The sequence below is a fragment of the Phyllostomus discolor genome, chromosome 13 (assembly GCF_004126475.2).
Source record: "Phyllostomus discolor isolate MPI-MPIP mPhyDis1 chromosome 13, mPhyDis1.pri.v3, whole genome shotgun sequence".
Classification (NCBI taxonomy): Eukaryota; Metazoa; Chordata; class Mammalia; order Chiroptera; family Phyllostomidae; genus Phyllostomus; species Phyllostomus discolor.
In genome coordinates, this window is record NC_040915.2 from 35,238,285 (window position 1) to 35,259,102 (window position 20,818).

The 20,818-nt window shown below is 48.3% G+C and overlaps 1 protein-coding gene across 2 annotated transcripts in view; it reads left to right on the plus strand.

The window, feature by feature from the left end:
• The window catches only part of RANBP17 (RAN binding protein 17), a 227,750-nt gene that overhangs the window by 192,466 nt on the left and 14,466 nt on the right, over positions 1 to 20,818 (plus strand). For both annotated transcript variants that reach the window (XM_028529018.2, XM_028529019.2), the window contains one exon: positions 9,894 to 10,060. In XM_028529018.2, the coding sequence (XP_028384819.1) occupies positions 9,894 to 10,060 (167 nt within the window). The remainder of the gene's footprint in view (positions 1 to 9,893; positions 10,061 to 20,818) is intronic.

Sequence of the window (20,818 nt, forward strand, 5' to 3'; positions counted from 1 at the left end):
AGTTGTCCGTAATGTACCCTTTTACACAGTTGGTTTCCGTGGGGTCTGTAGTGACATCCCCCTCTTGTCCCTGGCACTGGCAACCTGTGTCTCCTCTCTCCTTCTCTTGGTTGTCCCGGCCCCGGGTTCCTCGGCTGTGTTGCAGAGAACCAGCTTTCAGTTTTCACAGATGTTTCTCTGGTGTTCCATCTTTATTTCATTGATCTGAAATATAATCTTTATTATTTCCGTCTTTCCATTTACTCTGCCTTTCCCAATCTGGTGTTGTCAGGTGGAAGCTTAGATCACTCCTTTTAGACCTTCCTGCTTCTCTGAGATACCTGTTTATTTAATGCTGTAATGTAGGCACTGCTGTAGCCGCACCTCACGACATTTTTGTATTGATATTTTTTCCATTAGGTTAAAAACCCATTTTCTTTTAAATTTTTTTAAAGATTTTATTTATTTATTTTTAGAGAGGGAAGGGAGGGAGACAGAGAGAGAGAGAGAAAAGTCAATGTGCGGTTGCTGGGGCCATGGCCTGCAACCCAGGCATGTACCCTGGCTGGGAATCGAACCTGGGACACTTTGGTTCCCAGCCCGCGTTCAATCCACTGAGCTACGCCAGCCAGGGCAAAAACCCATTTTCTAACTATTTCTGTTGATTTCTTTTACCACTGGGTTGTTACTTAGGAACACATTGTTCAATTTCCAAATATCCAGAGATGTTCCTAATACCTTTCTGTTACTGATCCTAGTTTCATTCCAGGTGAGCATAGAATATGCTCAGTGATTGTTGTAACTTTTATATCCATCGAGTCTTGGTTACAGTCCCAGACACAGCGCGTGTCCGTGGGCGCCTGCACGGGTGTCCACTGCCGCTGGAAGGGCATCCATGTCCGTGTCAGTTCCGACCGACGGACGACATTCAGGGTTTGTTCTGTGCTCGCCGGTTTCTTGTGTGTTTGCTTTCTGCTTGTTGTATGAATTATCGAGAGAGACGGGCTAACGTCTCCAACTGTAATTATAGATGTGTCCACTTCTCCTTGCAGTTCTATTGGTCTTGATATAAAGCATTTTGAAGCTGTATTATTAAGCATATAAATACTTAGGATTGTTACGTCCCCTTGATGAATTCACCCTGTTATTATTATGAGAGGACCCTCTTTATCTATCCCTGGAACATTCTTCCCTCCGAAATCTACAATACTTCGATACTACTGACCCCTCCAGCTTTCTTTTGAGTACTGTTATCCTCTCTCTCTCTTTTTTAATCATTTTGCTTTTAATCTGGGTCTTTATATTTAAAGTTGGTTTCTTGTAGATAACAAGTATTGGGTTGTCCAAAAAGTTTGTTTGGTTTATTCTGTAAGATGGCTTTAGTAGCACTTAGTTGTCTTTAACTTCATTTGAAACAATTTCATTAGATTATATTGTGACAGTTGTCATATCAGCGAGTTTTTTTTAAAAAACATCAAAATTGGTGACATTTTTGTGTAGCCTTTTTAATACTGAAGATAGAAGAAAATGCACAGTTTTGGCATATTATGCTTTATTATTTCAAGCAAGATAAGAACACAAATGAAATGCAAAAACAAGTTTTGTACAGTGTATTGAAAGGTGCGGTGACTGATTGAACGAGTCAGAAATGGTTTGCGAAATTTCGTGCTGGAGAGTTCTCGCTGGACTGTGCTCCACAGTCGGGTAGACCAGTTGAAATTCTTAGTGGTCACATCGAGGCAGTAAGTGAGAGCAACCCACCTTCTACCGTGCAGGAGACAGCCAACATACTCAAAATGTCCAAATCAATACAGTTGCCGGTAAAAATGAAAAATGTGCCTTATTTTACAGAAAAAAACAAAACAAACACTTTCGCCAACCCAATATTCTATATTGGCTGTTGTAACAACTTTCTATAAACCTGGTGGCTTAAAACCAGGGAAATGTGTTATCTTGTCGTGCTTTAGGTCATAATTCTGATGAGGGTCTCGCACGGAGGTGCCAGCAGAGCTGGGTCTCTTTCCAGAGGGCCATGCATTTTCTCACCCTTTCCTGCTCCCGGAGACCAGCTGCATCCCTCGGCTCCGGCCCGCCTCCTGCCTTCTGGGCCAGCAGCATCCGATCTCCGTGACCCGTCTTCCCTCAGTTTGTCTCTTTGACTCTGACCTCCTTGGCCTCTCTTTCATTTTTAAGGTCTTTGGGATTATGTCAGTCCTACCCAGATAATCCAGGATTATCTCCCTCTTTTTAGTCCAACTGATTATCAATCTTGATCCATCTGAACACCAATGACTTAACGCATTCCCAGGCTCTGCGGGTCGGCACGTGGTCATATTTGCACAGCACCAGGCACCTCGTTGGGTTATATTTTTATGTCGAATCTGACTACCTCCGCCTTCTAATTGGTGGTTCGGCCATTTACAGTCCATATAACTACCGGTGTATTTGAGTTTAAACTTCACTGTTGCTGTTGGTTTTCTCTGGACCCTGTCTTGACTCCGTTCCTTTTCTTTTTCCTCCCTTCTTTTGATTTGGATTGTTTTTTATGAGTTCATTTTATAATCCCCTTTGAGTTTCTTAGCCATACTTGATTTTGGTGGCACTCTAGGGTTCACAATGCATACCTTCAAATAATATCGTCACAGTTTCCTTCAGATATTGACAGTCTGCCTGTCTTCCTCTGTCTCCATTCCTTCTGGAACTCCAGGTCCGCCGGTGGTACCTGTCTCGGTTATGTTGCTCGGGGACCAGAGAGGACTCCCTCGCGGGTCCCCAGAGCTACTCCTGGAATAGCTTCCCCTCTCTAACACTCTGCCCCACGGGCTCCAGCTGCCTCAGCCCCCCAAACCCAGCTGTTCCCCTTCAACTCAGTGAGAAGACTTGGCTTTGTGCGCTTCCCCTCCCCCGTCTGCGGCCTGGAAACCGCGCTGCACAGTGAGCTTGCGCAGTTGTGTGGGCATCCCCCCGTCCGCTCCCCTCGTCTCCGGTTTAACAGTCCTGTACTGCTTGTTGTGCAATAACTGGAAACGCTGTTTCATATATTTCGTTCTGTGTTCTCGTTGTTTACGGAAGAAGGGAGAATTCTCATGGCAGTTAATTCTTCGTGGACAGAAACTGACGTCTTTTATTATTGCAGTTGGGCCTGGCCTCCTTTGCTCTCGCATCCTAGTAACAGCAAAGAGTTTGCATCGGGCGCTGGTGGCCCGAGTGGGGTCTGAGGCCTGGAGTCTGCATTTAAGCAAGGTTCTCACGTGAGTCTTGACAAAGTGGCTTTGTGGGGAGAATGTTGAGCTTGGAATTGAGTTCCGGTGCTGCTGCTCACTAAATGCATGAGCACAGACCCCTACTCTGTGCCCCCGATACTGCCACCGGTGTTTTCATGTGTGTTTTGTATGTGTTCATTTCATCCTCGGACGCGTTCTGCATGCCGGCACTGGTCAGACCCTCTGATGGCACGGTTTGCCCTTGCTCCCTCCGTAACCATAAGCTGAAGGAGGGGAGCAGCCTCGATCATCAGTGGGTTCCCAGTGCCTAGCGTGTAAGTGCTCAACGAATACTTACTGAGTGAGTTGATTTTTCGCTGCATGGACGGTAAGCTGTGGCTCAGAGAGGGGAAGCGATCTGCCTGAGGTCATACAACTATTAAGTACCTGATCTACGAGTCTTTCTACCCTTACAGCTCATTCATTCTTCTTTACCTGCCAGCCTGCTAGATGCACCCGCTAAAGGTCACAGTTTTGATGGCTGGATGCCTGGGAAAATGGTTTTCCTTGTATTCTTGATTTTATCTTCAGTCTCTTATATTGTTGCAAAATGGCATTGTCGGCGCTGCATAACTGGCAGGTGAACTGTGCCCTCTGTGTTTAAAAAAGAGGACTATTTAGCCCTGGCTGGTGTGGTTCAGTGGATTGAGTGCTAGCCCGAGAACCTAAAGGTCACCGGTTCGATTCCTGGTCAGGGCACATGCCTGGGTTGCTGGCTGGGTCCCCACTTGTGGGCTTGGGAGAAGCAACTGATCAATGTTTCTCTCCCTCTCTTTCTCCCTCCTGTCCCCCCTCTAAAAATAAATAAGTAAAATCTTTAGCAAAAATTATATCCACAACTGTCTAAATTATTGATGAATCCTTCTTATTAGATTCTAAACAGCAAGAAATAGGATAAAATGTGAAAATCCGTGACTTTTGCTTGTTCTTTTATGCCAGGAGGGGCTCACGGTCTGAATCGCACACGGCAGTGTGAGCGGCATGTGACGAAAACCGGGACCGGTACCCAGTCCCCGGCGCCGTTCCTTCCGCGGTTTGGCCAAACGCCCCTCGATCCTTGCGATTCCTCACGTGTCATTCTGCCCTGAAATAACGTTTATCCTTTTCAAAGTCACCGGCTGTAAATCAGCCATAATGGAAGCTCTTCTTCTTGCTTTTATTGCAAGGGCGTGTGCTCCAACCTCCGTATCCGAAGTGTCTACCTGGCTTTCTCATAGCTGACTCAGTGCATTGGAACCTTTTAATGCAGCCCGCATGGCATGTGGTCACCAGATCTGTGCGAAGTCTCCCTCATTTCTGTGTGATTGATATAGCACATTGCTCTCCCCTGGTGAGAGGGACCGTGTCTGTCTGCTTCCTCTCGCAGATGTTCAGTCACTTAGTCCACTCACCTTCCTGAGGAGGACCTCCAAGGCAGAGGTGTGAAGGGAAGGAGGAAACACCCCGGCTCAACCAGCCTGCACTTGGCTCTCGGGCCTAGAGGTTTTCCACTGCACACGACCGCTCAGGGCTATGAAACCGAAGCTCCCTTTTCTGCAGGGTAGTAACCCAGGTAGTGGGGAGAGCAAACAGTTCATTAATTAATAATTCAATCCAATGCCATAGCCTTAGGAGGGGAGGAGAGCTCTTTCCTTAAAAGCCCGTAGCTCCGCGGATTCCCCAGACTGCGGTCCGGGCCCATCTTCTGGATGCTCATCCGGCCCCTTGTGATCCTGCTGCCATCGGGATCCTCTATTTTATTTTTTTAAAGATTTTGCTTATTTATTTAGAAAGAGAGAGGGGAGGGAGGAAGAGAGGGAGAAAGACACCGGTGTGTGAGAGACACATCGATCAGTTGCCTCCTGCACGCCCCCAAGTGGGGACCCGGCCAGCCACTCAGGCGTGTGCGCTGACCCGAAATCGAGCCGGCGACCTTGCGTTTCACAGGCCGGCACTCAGCCCACTGAGCCCCGCCAGCCAGGGCATCACCCTCTATTTTAAATGCACATGTTTGTGTTTCAAAACTGGCCCCCAACCTACCTCTTTTTATTTACTATGTCATTTCTTTCTAAAACAGTGTGTGTGAAAGGGTTTCTACACTGTGGTGTTACATCAACTGTAGGTTTTATTACTAAACACAACTCAAGACCTTTCAAAAACTTTCTCAGGTTCGCTTTGCCTGCCCATTCTTGAATCAGTTCAGCTAATATTTCACCTCTCCTCTACGGCGGGCGCACGTGTCTCCAAGCCTCAGAGATGGATGAAGCAAGGAAGAAACCATCGCCTTAGGGATTGGATGACCCAGTGCTCCCTGGTCCTGCCGGCCCAGTGTTCCTCTCTCCTGTGTCTGCCCCGGTTGCCATTTTTTGAGTCCATAGTGTTTTTAACTATTTCTCTGGCTGTTTCTGTCACTAATCATAGACTCCCCAGGATCATATTCATGTATTACCATTGGCCAAAAATATCTGGGCAGTGTCACGTTGTGAATCCAACCCATGAACTTTGGAGAATCTGCTTATCTCTGGCCTTTATTTGTCTCATTTGAAAAAGGCAAATAACACCACGTCTATACAAAGTGGTTTTCAGAAGTCCATGAAATGATCGTTCTAATGTACAAAGGAGAGTGAGTAAGTGGTTGTTCTATTGTGTCACTTACTTGCAAAAAAGCAAAAACTTCATGAACATTTCTGTTGCCTTTCAGAGTACATGCGAGTGTCTCAGCCCAACATTAGATGTCCTCAAGGAGGATCGAACCTTCCTTGTCACCCTTCTCTTACGACCTCCCTCCACGGTCTCTCGCTCAAACGGAAGTCCCGCTCTCCAAATGCAGCCTCCTCTTGCGCCAGGACGACATCTTTTGAGTCCCCCTTGTGGTTTCGGACCTTGCTTGATGCTTACATGTGTTTTTCCTTAACACTTAACTTTGTGCTCTGGCTGGTGTGGCTCCGTGGATGGAGCATTTGCCCACGAATGGAAGAGTCGCTGGTTCGGTTCTCGGTCAGGGCGCATGCCTGGGCTGCAGGCCGGGTCCCCAGCTGCGGGGCATGGATGAGGCAACCAGTGTTTCACACATTGATGCTTCTCTCCTATCTCTCTCCCTCTGTCCTCTCTCGCTGAGAATAGGAGATGTTTTGCTCAACATCTACTCAGTTTGAGTGTCTAAGAGTGTGGGTCTCTCCTCCTTGTCTACCTTCCTGTCGCAGCTCCACACTGGACAAGTCACGGAATCTCTCGCTGTCCTCCGCTACACATGGAGATAACAGCAGTGACTACTGTGATGCTGTTGTGAGGATTAAAAATAATCATCCATGTAACTAATACAGTCGTTCTCAATAAACATCAGCTACTGTTATTATGAGAATTTCTAGTTGTTTTCTTCAGATTCAGCTCTGCAGGATATTTTGCAAATGATGAGAGAGGCTAAGTGCCTCTTTCAGAGTCACAGCGCAGAGAGTCGTTGGAAAAGGTGGGACTTGAAACCAGAGCTCATCTCCCTGCCACATTACGTAGTGCATTACTCTCTCTACGTGGGAACACCTTCCTTGTGTCTAAGCGGAAGGACTCCTCCAAGCCCGTCTCGGTGCCACCTTCTTCACCCAAGTCTCCCTGAGCCCCACCCAGACGGGACACCTCCTTGGACACCCTCCCGGCAGTTTGCCGCTCATTGTGTTACAGTGACTCAGGTGCTGAACCGTGGCCCCCCTGCGCCAGGGTGCGAGTTCCCCCTGAGGCAGAGCACTTTGCCCCGGGCAGGTGTTGTAGGTGTTTGATGAAGCCACCTGAATTGAGCAGAGGGCCTTTAAGGTCACGAATGGAACGTTCTCTCTGACTCTGTCCAGGAACCATGTATTTAATAGCACGTCACTGTGCCGGGTCCCACGGTGGACACTGGCTTTAAAGAGATGAACACGGCAAAGTCCCTTCCCTCGGGAACTTACAGTTTGATAAAAGCGCTCTGACCCACTTCGAGTCTACTCCTGTGTGTAGTGTGAGAAGGCGGTCTGGTTTCACTTTTTTGCACGTATCTGTCCATCATTCCCGACACCAGTTGTTAAACAGACGAGCTTTGCCCCACTGGGTGTTTTTGCCTCCTTTGTCCGGTGTTAATGGACCGCAAAGGCCTGGGCTTATTTCTGGGCTCTCTGTTCTGCCCCGCTGATCTGTGTGTCTGTTTCTATGCTGTCCAATCACTATGTTGTTTTGATTACTGTGGCTTTATGGTATAGTTCGATGTCAGGCAGCGTGATTCCTCCAACTTTGTTCTGCTTTCTCAAGATTGCCGTTGCTATTCAAGGTCTTTTGTGGTTCCGTATAAATTTTTGGAATGTTTGTTCTAGTTCTGTGAAATGTGCCATTGATATCTTGACAGGAATTGCACTGAATGTATAGATTGCTTTGGGTAGTGTGGACATTCTAATGTTGTTAATTATTGCTATCCATGAACAAGGTATATGCTTCTACTTATTTGTATCTTCTCAGTTTCTTTCTTCAGTGTCTCATAATTTTTCAAGTACAGGTCTTTTACATACTTGGTTAAATTTATTCCTAGGGATTTTATTCTTTTTGAAGCAATTGTGAATGTGATTTTTTTTAGGGTTTCCCTTTCTGATAGTTCATTATTGGTGTGTAAAAATGCAACTGATTTCTAGATATTTGTTTTTATATCCTGCTATTTTGCTGAATTCATTTGTCACTTCCAGTAGTTTTTGGTGGAATCTTTAGGGTTCTCTGCATACAGCATCACGGCATCTGCAAATAGTGGCGGCTTTACTTCTTCCTTCCCCATTTGGGTGCCGTATTTCTCCTTCTCGTCTGATCGCTGCGGCTGGGACTTCCGGTGCTACGTTGAATAACGGTGATGAGAGCAGACGTGCCTGCCTCGTTCCCAGTCTTAAGGGGAACCCCTGTAGTTTTTGCCCGTTGCGTATGATGCTGGCTGTGGGTTTGTCAGCACGGCCTTTATTACACTGAGTATGTTTCCTCTATTCCCACTTTGCCGAGAGTTTTTGTCGTAAATAAATGGGTGCTGGGTTTGATCAAATGCTTTTTCTGCATCTGTTGATATGATCATATGGTTTTTACCCCTTGTTTTGTTTGTGTGGTGTATTACATTTATTGATTTGTGGATATTGTACCGACCTCGCATCCCCAGAATAAATCCCACTTGATCATGGCATGTGATCTCTTTAGTGTATTGCTGGATCCGGTTTGCTAATATTTTGTTGAGGATTTTAGTATCTGTGTTCATCGGAGATATAGGCCCGTAATTTTCTTTCTTTATAGTGTCTGCCTGGTTTTGGAATCAGGATAATGCTGGCCTTGTAAATGTTGGACTTTAATGTTAGACTCAAAACCATAAAAATACTAGAAGAAAACATAGGTGGTAGAATCGCAGACATTGCTTGTAGCAATATTTTTTCTGATATATCTCCTCAGGTAAGGGAAACAAAAGAAAAATAAACAAATGGGATTACATCAAACTAAAAAGCCTTTGCACAGCAAAGGAAAACATCAACAAAATGAAAAGACAGCCCACTGAATGGGAGAACATACTCACCAATACATTTGATAAGAGGTTAATAGCCAAGGCTTATAAAGAACTTATAAAACTCAACACACACAAAAAAAACAGACAATCCGATTTAAAAATGAGCAAAGGACCTGAACAGGCACTTCTCCAAAGAGGACACACAGAGGGCCTGTAGTCATACGAAAGGATGCCCAATGTCACTAATCATCAGAGAAACGCAAATTAAAACCATGAGGAGATCCCACCTCATACGTAGCAGAGTGGCCATCATCAGTAAATCAACAGATTAGTCTGGGCTGGATGTAAAGAAAAGGAAACCCTCATGCACCATTGGTGGGGATGCAGGCTGATGCAGCCACTGTGGGGAGCAGTATGCAGTTACCTCAAAAAATTAAAAATGGAACTGCCTTATCACCCAACAATTCCATTTCTGGGAATTTATCCAAAGAAACCCAAAACACTAATTCAAAAGAATACATGCACTCCTACGTTCATTGCAGTGTTATCTACAATAACCAAGACTCAGAAGCAGTCCGAGTGTCCGTCAGTAGATGAGTGGAAAAAAAAGAAAAGCTGTGGTGTGATATTTGTGTAGTGCAATACTACTCAGCTGTAAAAAGGAAGGAAGTCTCACCCTCTGTGACAGCGGGGATGGCCCTGGAGAGCACTGTGCTAAGAGAAACAAGCCAGTCACAGAAAGACAAGTACCATGTGATTTCACTCACATGTGGAATCTGATGAACAAAATTAATGAGCACATTGTGAGGGACTCATAGACAGAGAGCAGGCTGACAGCTGTCAGGGGGTGGGGTTGGAGCAAAAAAGAAAAAACTCATGGACACGGACAACGATGTGGTGATTGACAGGATGGGGAGGGCACAAGGGCGGGGGGAATGGTGATGGACAGAGACTTGACCTAGGGTGGGGAGCACACATACAGTGTACAGATGATGCGTTGATTTAGAGCCGTGCCCCTGAAACCTATGATTTTGTTAACCAGTGTCACCCACATGCACTCAATAAAAAAAAGGGTGGCAGTACTTTGAAACCAGAAAGTTATTTTTCAGCAGAGGCATTGTAACGAGCCAGGTGACGCAAACACGTCGGCGGCGCCAATGAGCTCTCGCTTCTTGTCCCTGCAGACACGGTGGTCTCCTCCAGCTGCTGCACCAGCTTGGACTCCATCGTCACCTACCTCTTCAGGCACATAGCCAAAGAAGGCAAGAAGCCGCTCCGCTGCCGAGAGGCCGCCCAGGCCGGCCAGAGGCTGCTCCACTTCATGCAGCAGAATCCAGACGTCCTGCAGCAGGTAACTGACTGGCGGTCGCTCGCCTGCCCTAAGAAACAGAGCTTCCCAAATGCCAGCCCGGCGCCTGGGTGTCTTCGAGAGCGGCTGGTCTCCCGGGGATTCTCCAGCAGTTGTTCCCCGGAGGGTCTCCCCCGAAGGTGGGGAGTGCGCTGGCCTTAGGGTTACCAGCCTCGGGAGCTCTCAGAGCCCTGCGTCTGCCCGCAGGGAACTAGAGTTCAGAAAGGGGCCGGCTCTTCCGGAGGCCCGGGAGGGGAAAAGGCGAAGGCGGAGCTAGGAACAGTCCACCTCTGACTTCCTCCCTGGTGCCTGTAATAATGTCGTCTTGCATTGGCCTGGGGAGCCCTCTGGGGTGTGGGAAACGCCCCTCTGTCCCAGGGAAAACCTACCAGGAGCTGTCCATTTATCACAGCATGGTGGGTGTTCTCCCAGTTTACGATGAGAAATCAAGGTCCAGCGAGGTCATATTCCCAGGAGCATTTAATAATAAGTAATAAAGCCACAATTTCTTTATTGTCAAATGTGTTTTCTCAGTGGCTAATATGAGTTAGGTCCCAGTTTAATATTGTTTTTATTTTTTCTTTTTTATGATCTCTTATGGATTATGCTATTTCAGTTGTCCCAATTTCCACCCCCCTTTGCCCCCTTCCGCCCAGCACCCGCTGCCACCTCAGGCAGTCCCCCCACCACTGTTCATGTCCGTGGGTCATGCATGTAAGGTCTTTGGCTGCTCCCTTTCCTGTATTTTACTTTACATCCCCATGGCTGTTCTGGAACGACCTGTTTGTACTTCTTAATTCCCTCACCTCTTCACCCACTCCCCCACACCCCCCTCCCATCTGGCAACCATCAAGACACTCTCCATATCCATGATTCTGTCTCTGTTCTTAAAGAGCTCACTTCAACAAATCACCATAACAGTATGCACTTAAAAAATACACATGCCGTTATTTCAAAAGAAGAATACCATTTCTCTATGGAAATACCATCACTCTGATCTTTTCCCATTTCACTGGGTTTGGAAAATGATATCTTTGTTGTGCTTCCAGTTCTGTTTTGCCGTATTATCTCCGTTGTGGTCTGGTTTGCAAATATAAACGCTTTGCCATGGCCATCAACCAGCAAATACGTGTTATACAATCAGCAGACAAGGTCACTCTGGATGAAACAGAGAGAGACAGCAGCCATGGAGGGGCTTTCTTCTTGGCTGTCATTTTTGGCTAATATTTCCATGAAATTATGAGAACTTTATTTGTGGCAATGTCTCAGCTAACCAGTTATTTTCCTGGTGGGGAGGGGGGTAGTTAAGGTTTTGTATAACTAGGCAAAGTGCTGTCGGCTTAACTATTTGGTATGACACCGGAATTGTTATGTATTGGTGACACAGTGAGCAGAAGAAGAAGGTAACTCACATTTATTGAGAACTTTCTACGTACAAGGTACAAGGGCAGTTAAGACTCATAAGACATCATTTCTCTCCTTACAAAGTCTCCTGTTGGGTGGGACAGAGAAATAAGTAACTAACCAGTTATATGATGACGTGATTAATATAGTGATGACAGGGTGACATGGGAGAAGAGGACTTTTAGAGAAATCATCTCTTTTCGACACCCCCCAACAACCCTGAAATGTGGGTATCGTCATCCCCATTTGACAGATGAGTAAACTGAGGTTCAGAGAGATCAACTGGAAAGTCAGATGTGAAGGAAGGTCTGTTTGACTCAAGAGCCCAAGTCCTCAGCACCTGTGCCATTGGCTCTCAAGGGTCTCGTTGGGGTTAAGACCTCAGATTCACCTGGACTGCCTTTCCCATCGAGAGCTGGGCGTGCTTCCCCTCCCCACCGCCCTGCCCACCCACTGCGGTCGCCGCCGGCACTGTCGGCAGTGTGCCATGGCCCCAGGTGTTTTGCAAGGAGAAGGTTGAGGACCACAGCCTTGGAGAACGGAGCCCCTGGAGAAGATAAACACCCATGGGTTGGCCAGGGACCGGCCCCAGCCCCCACCCCACCATGGCAGGCAACAAGTTCACCACCAAAAGCCCCCTGCCGGCACTCAGCCGTGGTCTCAACATTGTCCTATAGGCTCTGGCAGGAATTTTGACGTGAGTGGAAAATTTTAGCAAAAATCAATAAGCCGTGGTCCCAGACAAGTGCCGTCAGGCAGTGCGGAGCAAGTCACGTGGCCGCGCAGGGGGCGGTCAAGTTTGTCTGCACTCAGAAGGACATGCGTTTGTTGCTTTAAGTAACTTCTGTGTGTTAATAACACTTGGTAACCCTTTACTTTGTAGTGTATGACTAAGTAGTGATACATCTTTATTAACAGTGGAATACATTCTATTTATTTGGAATGGAGGCTTTCAGATAGCATTTTAAATATTAATGGCTGGTATCTGGTAGTCAGCATAAACATGATTTGCATTAGCACGAGGTTCTATCATCCTGAGTGCCTCTGATGTCAGCTGTCGGCCCCGTAATATCTGACATCATCTCCTCAGGTCACCGACAACTTTGACCTCTATTCTTATGCACAGTTTCTGTCGTCTCAAAAGCTCTTTTGAATTGATTTGAAATTTTGACTCTTCCCTTTATGAGGCAGTAAAATTGATAATTATTCAGATGGGAACTGAGCGCTGAGTGAAAAATCAATTCCACCCGCTCTCTGCTGCGTATAAAATTACTTCTGAGTCGGCTGGACTGAACGGATGGCCGGAGTAAAAGCAGCAGGCAGGAGCAGTGGGAAGAATTAGCCGGACAGAGCTAATAGCCTGAAGGGATGGACTTGGAAAAGAGGGAGTGGGCCAGTTGGGGGTTATTATGAGCGAGGATGGGTCCCATTGATCATCTGTTTACATCAGCTTCCCAGACCTTATAAATCAGCCCTGAAGAGCGGCAGAGCCCAGGACTCGGCCCCTTACCGGGGGGACTTTGTATTAGATTATTCTCATTTTCACACTCAGATGAAAAGTGAGCCATTGATTATTCATTGGTTGCCCATTAAATGCTGATTTTATAGGTGATTTGCCTATCACAGAAAGTAATGAACAAGGTTGCTGCTTCATAACTGGAGGTTTCAGTTTTCAAGACATCTGTGTCCGTTAAGTAATGCCTAACCCTATTAAAAGGAATGGGTTACAAATTGCTTAACAGTGCTGAAAAACTAGACCCTAATGACTAATTGTGCTTGGAGTTTAGAGAGGGTTTGTCAGCTCTTTAAAACTAAACTGATACGACGAGACTGCAATTATTTACTAGTTTGAATGGTTTCCCCCCCACAACCTGGATCTCTATTGCTGGGAACATAGTTGCGAGAGGAGTGTCGACTCCAAATTGCAAAAGTTATCTCCCGAAGCGTCCGGAGCAGGTGAAGCAGGAGCCCGCACAAAGGGTTTTCCGGCGGCCCCGCGGGCCCTCCTGTGTGCGCGGCAGCCAGCCGGGGAGAGACCTCCGAGGTGCGGCTCACCTCAGCTGTGCTGACTCGGACCTGCCGCGTGGCGGTAGCTCTTCGGTGCTGTTCCCAACGCTCTCCAAAGACGTTATCTGCCACGTTTTGCACACAGATCTAGCTTTGCAAGCATTAAATTTGGTCCGTTTGAAGACTCATGATGATTAAGTGGCTCCATTTCAAGCAAGAATTGTTTTCTAGCCAGCATTGTTTTGACTTTGCAGTTGAGAAACACCCAGTTTACACATATTAATTAGTAAGAAAAAAATTCCCTGTGTGTTTATATGTCATTAGAAAGATAAACCGAAATTTTAAGAGCAAGGACAATAGTCACAGTGAGGAGGCCCTGATCGGCCGCTGTAATTTGGAAGATGCAACTTCTAGGCAACGTGTTTGTTTGTTTGTTTGTTTGTTTTTTCAGTTTTACCACTGGTCACGTTAAGTGTCTGCATCCATAACCCACAGACCAGCATTCATTTAGTTATCTCACGGGTGAGAGATTCGCCCAGGTTAGGTAGATGAAGGAGTGAGGTCCGTGGAGTTCCAGGGCCACGCCAGAGACGCGACTGACCCGTTTTCAGACCGTAAGAACAGGGTGCCGACTCCGAATGCCTGCCTCAGCCAGAACGTCAGCTAAAACTCACTGCCCTAGCGCGAGTAGCAGCTTCCGCTGAAGCACAGCAGAAAGGGTGCGAGCAGCAGTGCTCCTGATTAGATTGGGCTAGATTGGACTATGTGATTGACTTATGAACAGGGTACTTTTAGCAATTATATTCTCTAAGATCTAAATATATTGGTATGTTGAATGGAGGAATGAGAACATCTAGGTTTCAGTGTATCTTACCCTCATCTGTTTAACCGTTTGGATCAAGTATCAAACCTCCAAACACCCTCCCCGCACCCGACTTTTTGCGCTAACCTGGCATTTAACTACGGACTGTGAGGAGCTGTCAGGAGCTATGAGAATCATGCTCCAGCAGGGACGCAGGCTGAAAGAACACTCGCCCTTTTCCTCAATCAGCCAGTCAATCAATGAAAATTGCTTTTGCACAGCGCTCTGCATGACATACCTCCCAAAGTGAATTACAGCGGAAGGGAGCTCACCTGCTCTCCGTTCGTCCCTGTGTTTACACTGAGACGGTGTTGCTCAACATTTTGACACACCGCATGAGACATCTTTCATACTTAAGGTTCCATTCCGTAACCGTGAGCCGGGAGAGTGCGGGCGCGCCTTCCACGGGCGGGGAGGCCTGGGCCTGTGGAAGCGCGGGGAGGCCCTCTCCCGCCGTGGCAAACACTCAGAGTGTCTCTCAGCCTCTTAAAAAGGGATTAGCCAGATTGGGTAATGTTGTTAAAGGCACTCCTCTCGAACCCTAAATAGGACGTGTGCCCTCCGCGTGACCCATTAGCTCAGTCTGGTTGATGCGCACGCAACTTCATCATCAAGAATATGGCAGTAGATTGATATCAGAGACGCTCACTGGCAGGCGCTCGCGAGCGGGTCAGAGGATAACGTGGACTGAATCGTGGACTGACGGGGTTTGCAGGAAGCCAGGGGTCGGTCACTGGACAGCGAAAGCGGAAAACAGGAACCCCTGCATCAGGGATACAGTCGGTTTCTGCAGGTGCTGCCGTGAGCTCGGCCTCCGCAGCCCTCCCTGCCCGCCCCGTGTATTTACACCCGGGGAGCAGAGGACACCGGCCACGCACAAGTGCTTGGGCTGGGCAGGCACTGGCTGAAGCTCTTGACGTTACTGTGTTTCATCTGATCTTGTCATCACAGCACCTCTGCCACGTGATCTCCATTTTACAGATCCAGAAACTGAGGCACCGGATGATTAAGTAACTCTCCCCAGGTCACTTGGTCAATAAGTAGAAAAACGGAAATTTTAGCCTCGGCCCGTCTCACTCCCGAGTGCAGATGCTGACCACAACGCTGTAGCCGCTTGGCGACTCCTCTGCGAGAGCGCGAGTGTTTCAGGCACTAGCGGTGCCGTGAGCTGAGCTTCCAGGAAGTCCCGTCGGGGCCATCCTTACGGCAGAGTGATTTAGATAGAGCGTCATCCTACACCTCTGCTTGGTGCTGCATCCCGGGCAACACAGATGGCAGTGACCCAAAGAGGCAACGGGCAAGGGAGGGGAGGTCGTTCTGCCAGCTGGTACCGAGACACCCAGTGGTCCCCGCTGTCCCCGAGGCGGCGCGAGCAGAGCTAACAGGGTCTCCTAGCCCTCCTGCTCCACCCAGACCCAAGTGTTAGTGCCGCAGCCAGGCTTTGAGGGTGTGAAATTTAGCGAGACGCGTCTCCTGAGAGGAGCAGAGTCGGCAGGGTGACTGTCCCTGATGCCCCTCTGTGACTCTCCTTCCGTGCCTCTGAGGTGGCTCCTGGGCCGTACTGTCACCTGGCAGCAGTGGGGTGGACGCAACAGGGCAGCCGGGCAGTGCAGGTGGGGAAGCAGCAAGTGTTCTGCGTCCGTCCCCCACACCCTGCACACCCCCAGTTTCCTCCTGACTTTTGTCACTGATTTGTCAGTGCAGAATGCCATGTGTTCACCCCCTCCTGGTCCTAAACAGGTCCTCTTTTCTAAAGGAAGCTCCTAGTACTGAGCACCATTGGCTGTATCAAAGGTCACCCTTAAGGTGTGCTCACATTGGCAAGTCCGAAGCCGACACCTGGGTTCCTCTGAGCCTCCCTCTTCCTCGCCCTTCCACTCTGCGAGCTTAGGTGCGTGCCTCTCAGAGCCGAGCAGAAACCGTGAATGAGGCGCACAGGGGAAGAACACTAAATTGAGTGCGCATTCCTGTCTGAAGGGGGCAGCGTCCTCACAGCTCCAGCGAACTGCTTCCCTGCGAAAAGGGAAGGCTGGGTGTTGCCAGGTGCATTGAGATCGACCCCCAAAGAGGAGCCAGAGACCTAGCTTTTAAAGTGGTGGCCACTAACTAACTGGAAACTGGAAACAAAAAATAAAAGGACCCCGCGGGTCAGCACTGTATGTCTGGTTACTGGTTTACTCCTCTGTGCTGTGTGGTAGCAGAGTTTCAGAACGGTGGGGTCCCCCAGCGCGTGGTCCCCTGAGTTGCTCACGCCCACTCCCGGGGCACGGCTCCAGTGGTATGTTTATTTCTCTCTGGTGTTTTGAGAATTTTCAAAGCACACTTTTATTAGTTTTTAAAGGATATGTTATTTTGCATACAGAAGGTATGTGGTAAATCTAATTATTCAGGAGGATGTGGTAAATCTAATTGTTCAGGAGGAAACCAGAACCTCTGGAAGAACCAGGGCTGGACAGGATCACCGAGGTAGCAGCCAGGTAACAGGCGGCCGCAAGGGAGAAGGATGAGTGTGTGGCCACCGCCGCTGAAGATCAGTTTAGAAAGTTCAAGTTTATATTTTTAAAAAGAGAGAACACACTTTTTTCATTTAAATGGCATCTTGTCCATGGTATTAGAAATTATTTGTCTATCTTTAGAAGGAGGATTCTAGTCCGTATCCTTTGTCATGGATCATCTTTGCCAGTTCGACCTCATTGTTGTTACAGAATTGTTGAATGACTGTTTCAACTGTAACCAAAAAAAAGTGGTATTTTAAAACAGAAAAACCAGTTACAATAGTAACCTATTTTTGATTAGTAAATCCTCAGATTAGCATTATGGCCATTATACCTATTTTCCAGAATCCCTTGTTTTCCCCAAAGATTATCACCATCTCGGTCCTCGTCCCAGCCCCTCACGGAGCCTGGCACCTTGTGCTGGTTGATGACTGCAAAGCAAACCAAAAAAAAAACAAAATTAGATTTTCTAAGTCCAATAGGCATTAGGTATCATATCAACATGGTTGTAGACCACTTACTGTGTAATAAACTAAATGGTGGTGCTGAGATGAGCTTATTGTGTGCTTCTATGTGCTACCTTGTCACGCCGCCCAAAGTCCACAAGAACAGCTCACTCCACACTGGGGTGAAGAAAGAAATACGTACTTCAAATATAGTTCCAGGATATGGTTAACAGAACAGAGAGGTGTTTTTTGTTTTGTTTGTTTACAGTTTTTTTCACTAGGACATGTGTTTTTTCTACCTCTAAGCACAGCTTAAAGATGTAATCCATGGATAGTGGAACTGCCCTTATTAATTGAAAGGGCTGGAATCCACCAGATGTAGCCCAAACCAGCAGAGAGTTGGGCGACTGAGCAACAGGGAAGACACCATATTGAGTGAGCCAGAATTCGGTCTCCAAGTCATTTATTTCAACCAGTGACAGTACCCTTAAACTCCTGTGCCGCAGCAGTGATTGATGGTTTAATATCATATATAATTTTTTTAATGAAGGAAAACCATTTAAATATGTTACCATTCGCACTGGTATTCTCCCATGTACATAACTGCATTTAATCATTATGGGGATTGTTTTCGTACTTGTGTAATTTGTATCCGGGAAATAACTGTCAGAGCCATCTCGCGCCGTCGCGGGAAGCGGTACCGTGCGCTCCGTACTGGAGCAGATCCGTTCTTCCCCGCACGTAATTAAGAGTGTTGGAGCTTTTCGCCGCCACCACATAGGAATCCCACGTTTACATTTCTGGGAGTGAAAAATCAGCCACACTGTGCTTCTTCGGGTTCCCGTTTTCTGGGGCTACGGTACTTAAGTACCTTAGTTCTGTACCAGTGTATGATTTGAGGAGTTTGATTTTAAGACTTTTAATATTAAAATACATAATAAAATTTTATTATCTAATTACAAGAGGGCTTAGCCTCTTATTAAAGTTGCTAAATCAGACCTAGATTAGCATCATAATGGCACAGTTTGACACGGAATACTCAAAAGTCAAGTTCGAGGGAAGGGATGGGTTTTTTTTGTTGTTTGGGGGGTTTTCTCCTCCCCCCTCGCCCAGACTAACAAGGGTGAAATGCATGCACGGAAACCGATGGGGAGCGGTCGGGAGGGCGGGAGCCGGAGCGGAGGTGTCAGCCCAGGATGGCAGGATGGTACCCTTAGGCGAGGCAGCTGGTCTGTGTAGCCTTTTGTTAATCTGCTACTGGTTTATGTAGCCTTTAGGCCGGCACCAGAAACAATCACTCCTACAGGGTCAGCTGCTGGTCAGAAGCAAAGTAAGAAAAGCTTCTGCCTTCAGATGCGCAGCCATAATTTCTGTACAGCTGGCACCTGCTACTGGTGCGCAGCGTGAGGGTGAGAGGTCAAAGAGGCAGTTGTTCAAAACTCAAGCATGGCTTAAAGGGACTTGTAGATTAATCTGCTTTATTAACTTCTGTATATTAGATAACTATCGCTGTGAATGACAGTACATCTTTTTGAATAAGTCTCATCTCTTTCTCTTTTAAATTAGCTTTTGAGTAATGAATATTAAATAGAAAGCATTTCAGGAGTAATTAAATGAAAACAGAATGATGTCATTTTGCAATTATACTTGTGTGTTTATAGAATGGGGGAATTATAATGTTTTCCAAGGAGCCCACTCCTTCGTTAAAAAAAAGAATTTGAAATAAATGAGCCACGTGTCCATCAGCCCTCGAGTTTAATCTAAAAAACAGGATCCAGTGTGTGGCTTAGCATGAAGTCACTGGGTGCCAGCGGCTGGACGGGGCGTCCCCAGGGGTTCCGAGCGCGTCTGTGATGAATCAGGGTGGCTGCAGCCTGTCACCGCCCTTTCATCCGCGGTGCAGCAGGGTCTCACTGTCGGTCCGCAGCAGGTGCTCTCGGAACAGCCAAGGAGCTGTAAGAGCACGGCCAGTGGGCACGCCTCTCCCCGCCCACTCACGGAAAGCGGACGGCCAGCGCTTCCTAAGGAAAAGACGCAGAGAGCGGTGGTCAGTGGCCGAGCCCGATAGGGTGTGATTAGGCCCATCACCCCAACGGCCAATGGCAAGCAAGGTGGTTTCAGCGTCTTCATTAACGGGGGTTGGCGTAGTTGGCTATCCTTGTAAGTGAAGGATAAAAATAGTTCGCCGAACATATCTTTTGTAAAAGCCTCTGCAAGGAAAATTCCCAATCCATGGATTCCATACGGAGACCAGCCCTGGGAGAATGAACGGTTTGTGTTCCGAAGGGACAGTTTTGTCTTCGTTGTAGAGCGTTCTCGGGAGACGAGGGCACCCCAGATGGCCCTGCCTGTTCACGCTGGCGCGGCACAGGTGGCCGCACTGTGCACCCTTCGAGGGCGGAGCTGTCTGGCTTTCGTCTGCACCCCCAAGCGTTAACAACACCAGGGCAGTCTTTCTCCTCCGAGTGGCATCTCTGCGACCTTGAAGGCGACACCTGAGGTCATTGTCCTGAGTCGCACCGAAGCCAGGCCAGGGCTCGCCAGCAGGGTCCTGAGCCTGCACGGGTGTCACCGAGAGGCTGACCACACCAACCAGAGCGTGCTGGGCCGGGGGTTCTTCCAACGTCCAAGTGGAAGAACCAGCACACCTCCTCAAAGAGCCAGACCCTTCCTCCCTCCGGTCACAGACGCCTTACTCTCTGCGGGCTGCTGGGACCTGAGCCGTCACTGTGGAAGGGCCACCTCAGACTCAGAGAATTATTGTGACGAACGATATGACGGGAAAGAAGTAGAAATAATCATCACACGCCAGGTTGTGTGCTCAGTGCTTGGTGCACACGTCCATACATGTACACGTCTGATATGCGTGTGCGCATGTGTGTGTGTGTGTATTGTATTTAAGTCTCATCAGCTGCGAGGCAGATGTTTTTATCTCCATTTTATAGTCGAAAGAGGGTGGTTGCAGCTCCGGCAAGTCCCGTGGCTCACCCAAAGCCATCCAGCTGGCAGGGGGCAGTCCGCTCCGGCCCCCGGGACGGAGCTCAGACGGACCGGAGACGGGACTGGTGGGCTGGAGGGGAGGCAGAGGGAGGCGCGCAGAACCCCGCCACTCCCAGACCCGTGCCTGAGCGAGGACCCTTCTCTGCAGAACGGACTGGACAGAGGCGAACGCCGGGCACCGGCTGCCTCCGTCAGGGCCCCTGGGTGGGGAAGTCAGCGTTCAGAAGGGTCGGTCAGCCTCCAGCCCCTGCCCTGTGCTCAGAGCAGCCGCCGGTCTGCAGCAGCCAGGGGGAGCGCGGCCGCTGTGCCGAGAGTCTGGACCAGAGACAGAGACAGAGAGACCGGGAGAGGCCCTGGCGGCCCTTGTCCCTGCGGGTGGGTCCTTGAGGGGCTCGGCTGCTCCGCCTGGGCCCGGGTCCGAGTCAGCCCTTTCCGGCCTAAGTGTCGTCCGTCGCGGCTGCTGTCCTCCCAGACAGACTTCTTGACTCAGGGACGCTTCGAGGACAAGACGGACCAAGCAGCGTTGCCTCCCTGACCCGGAGGAGGG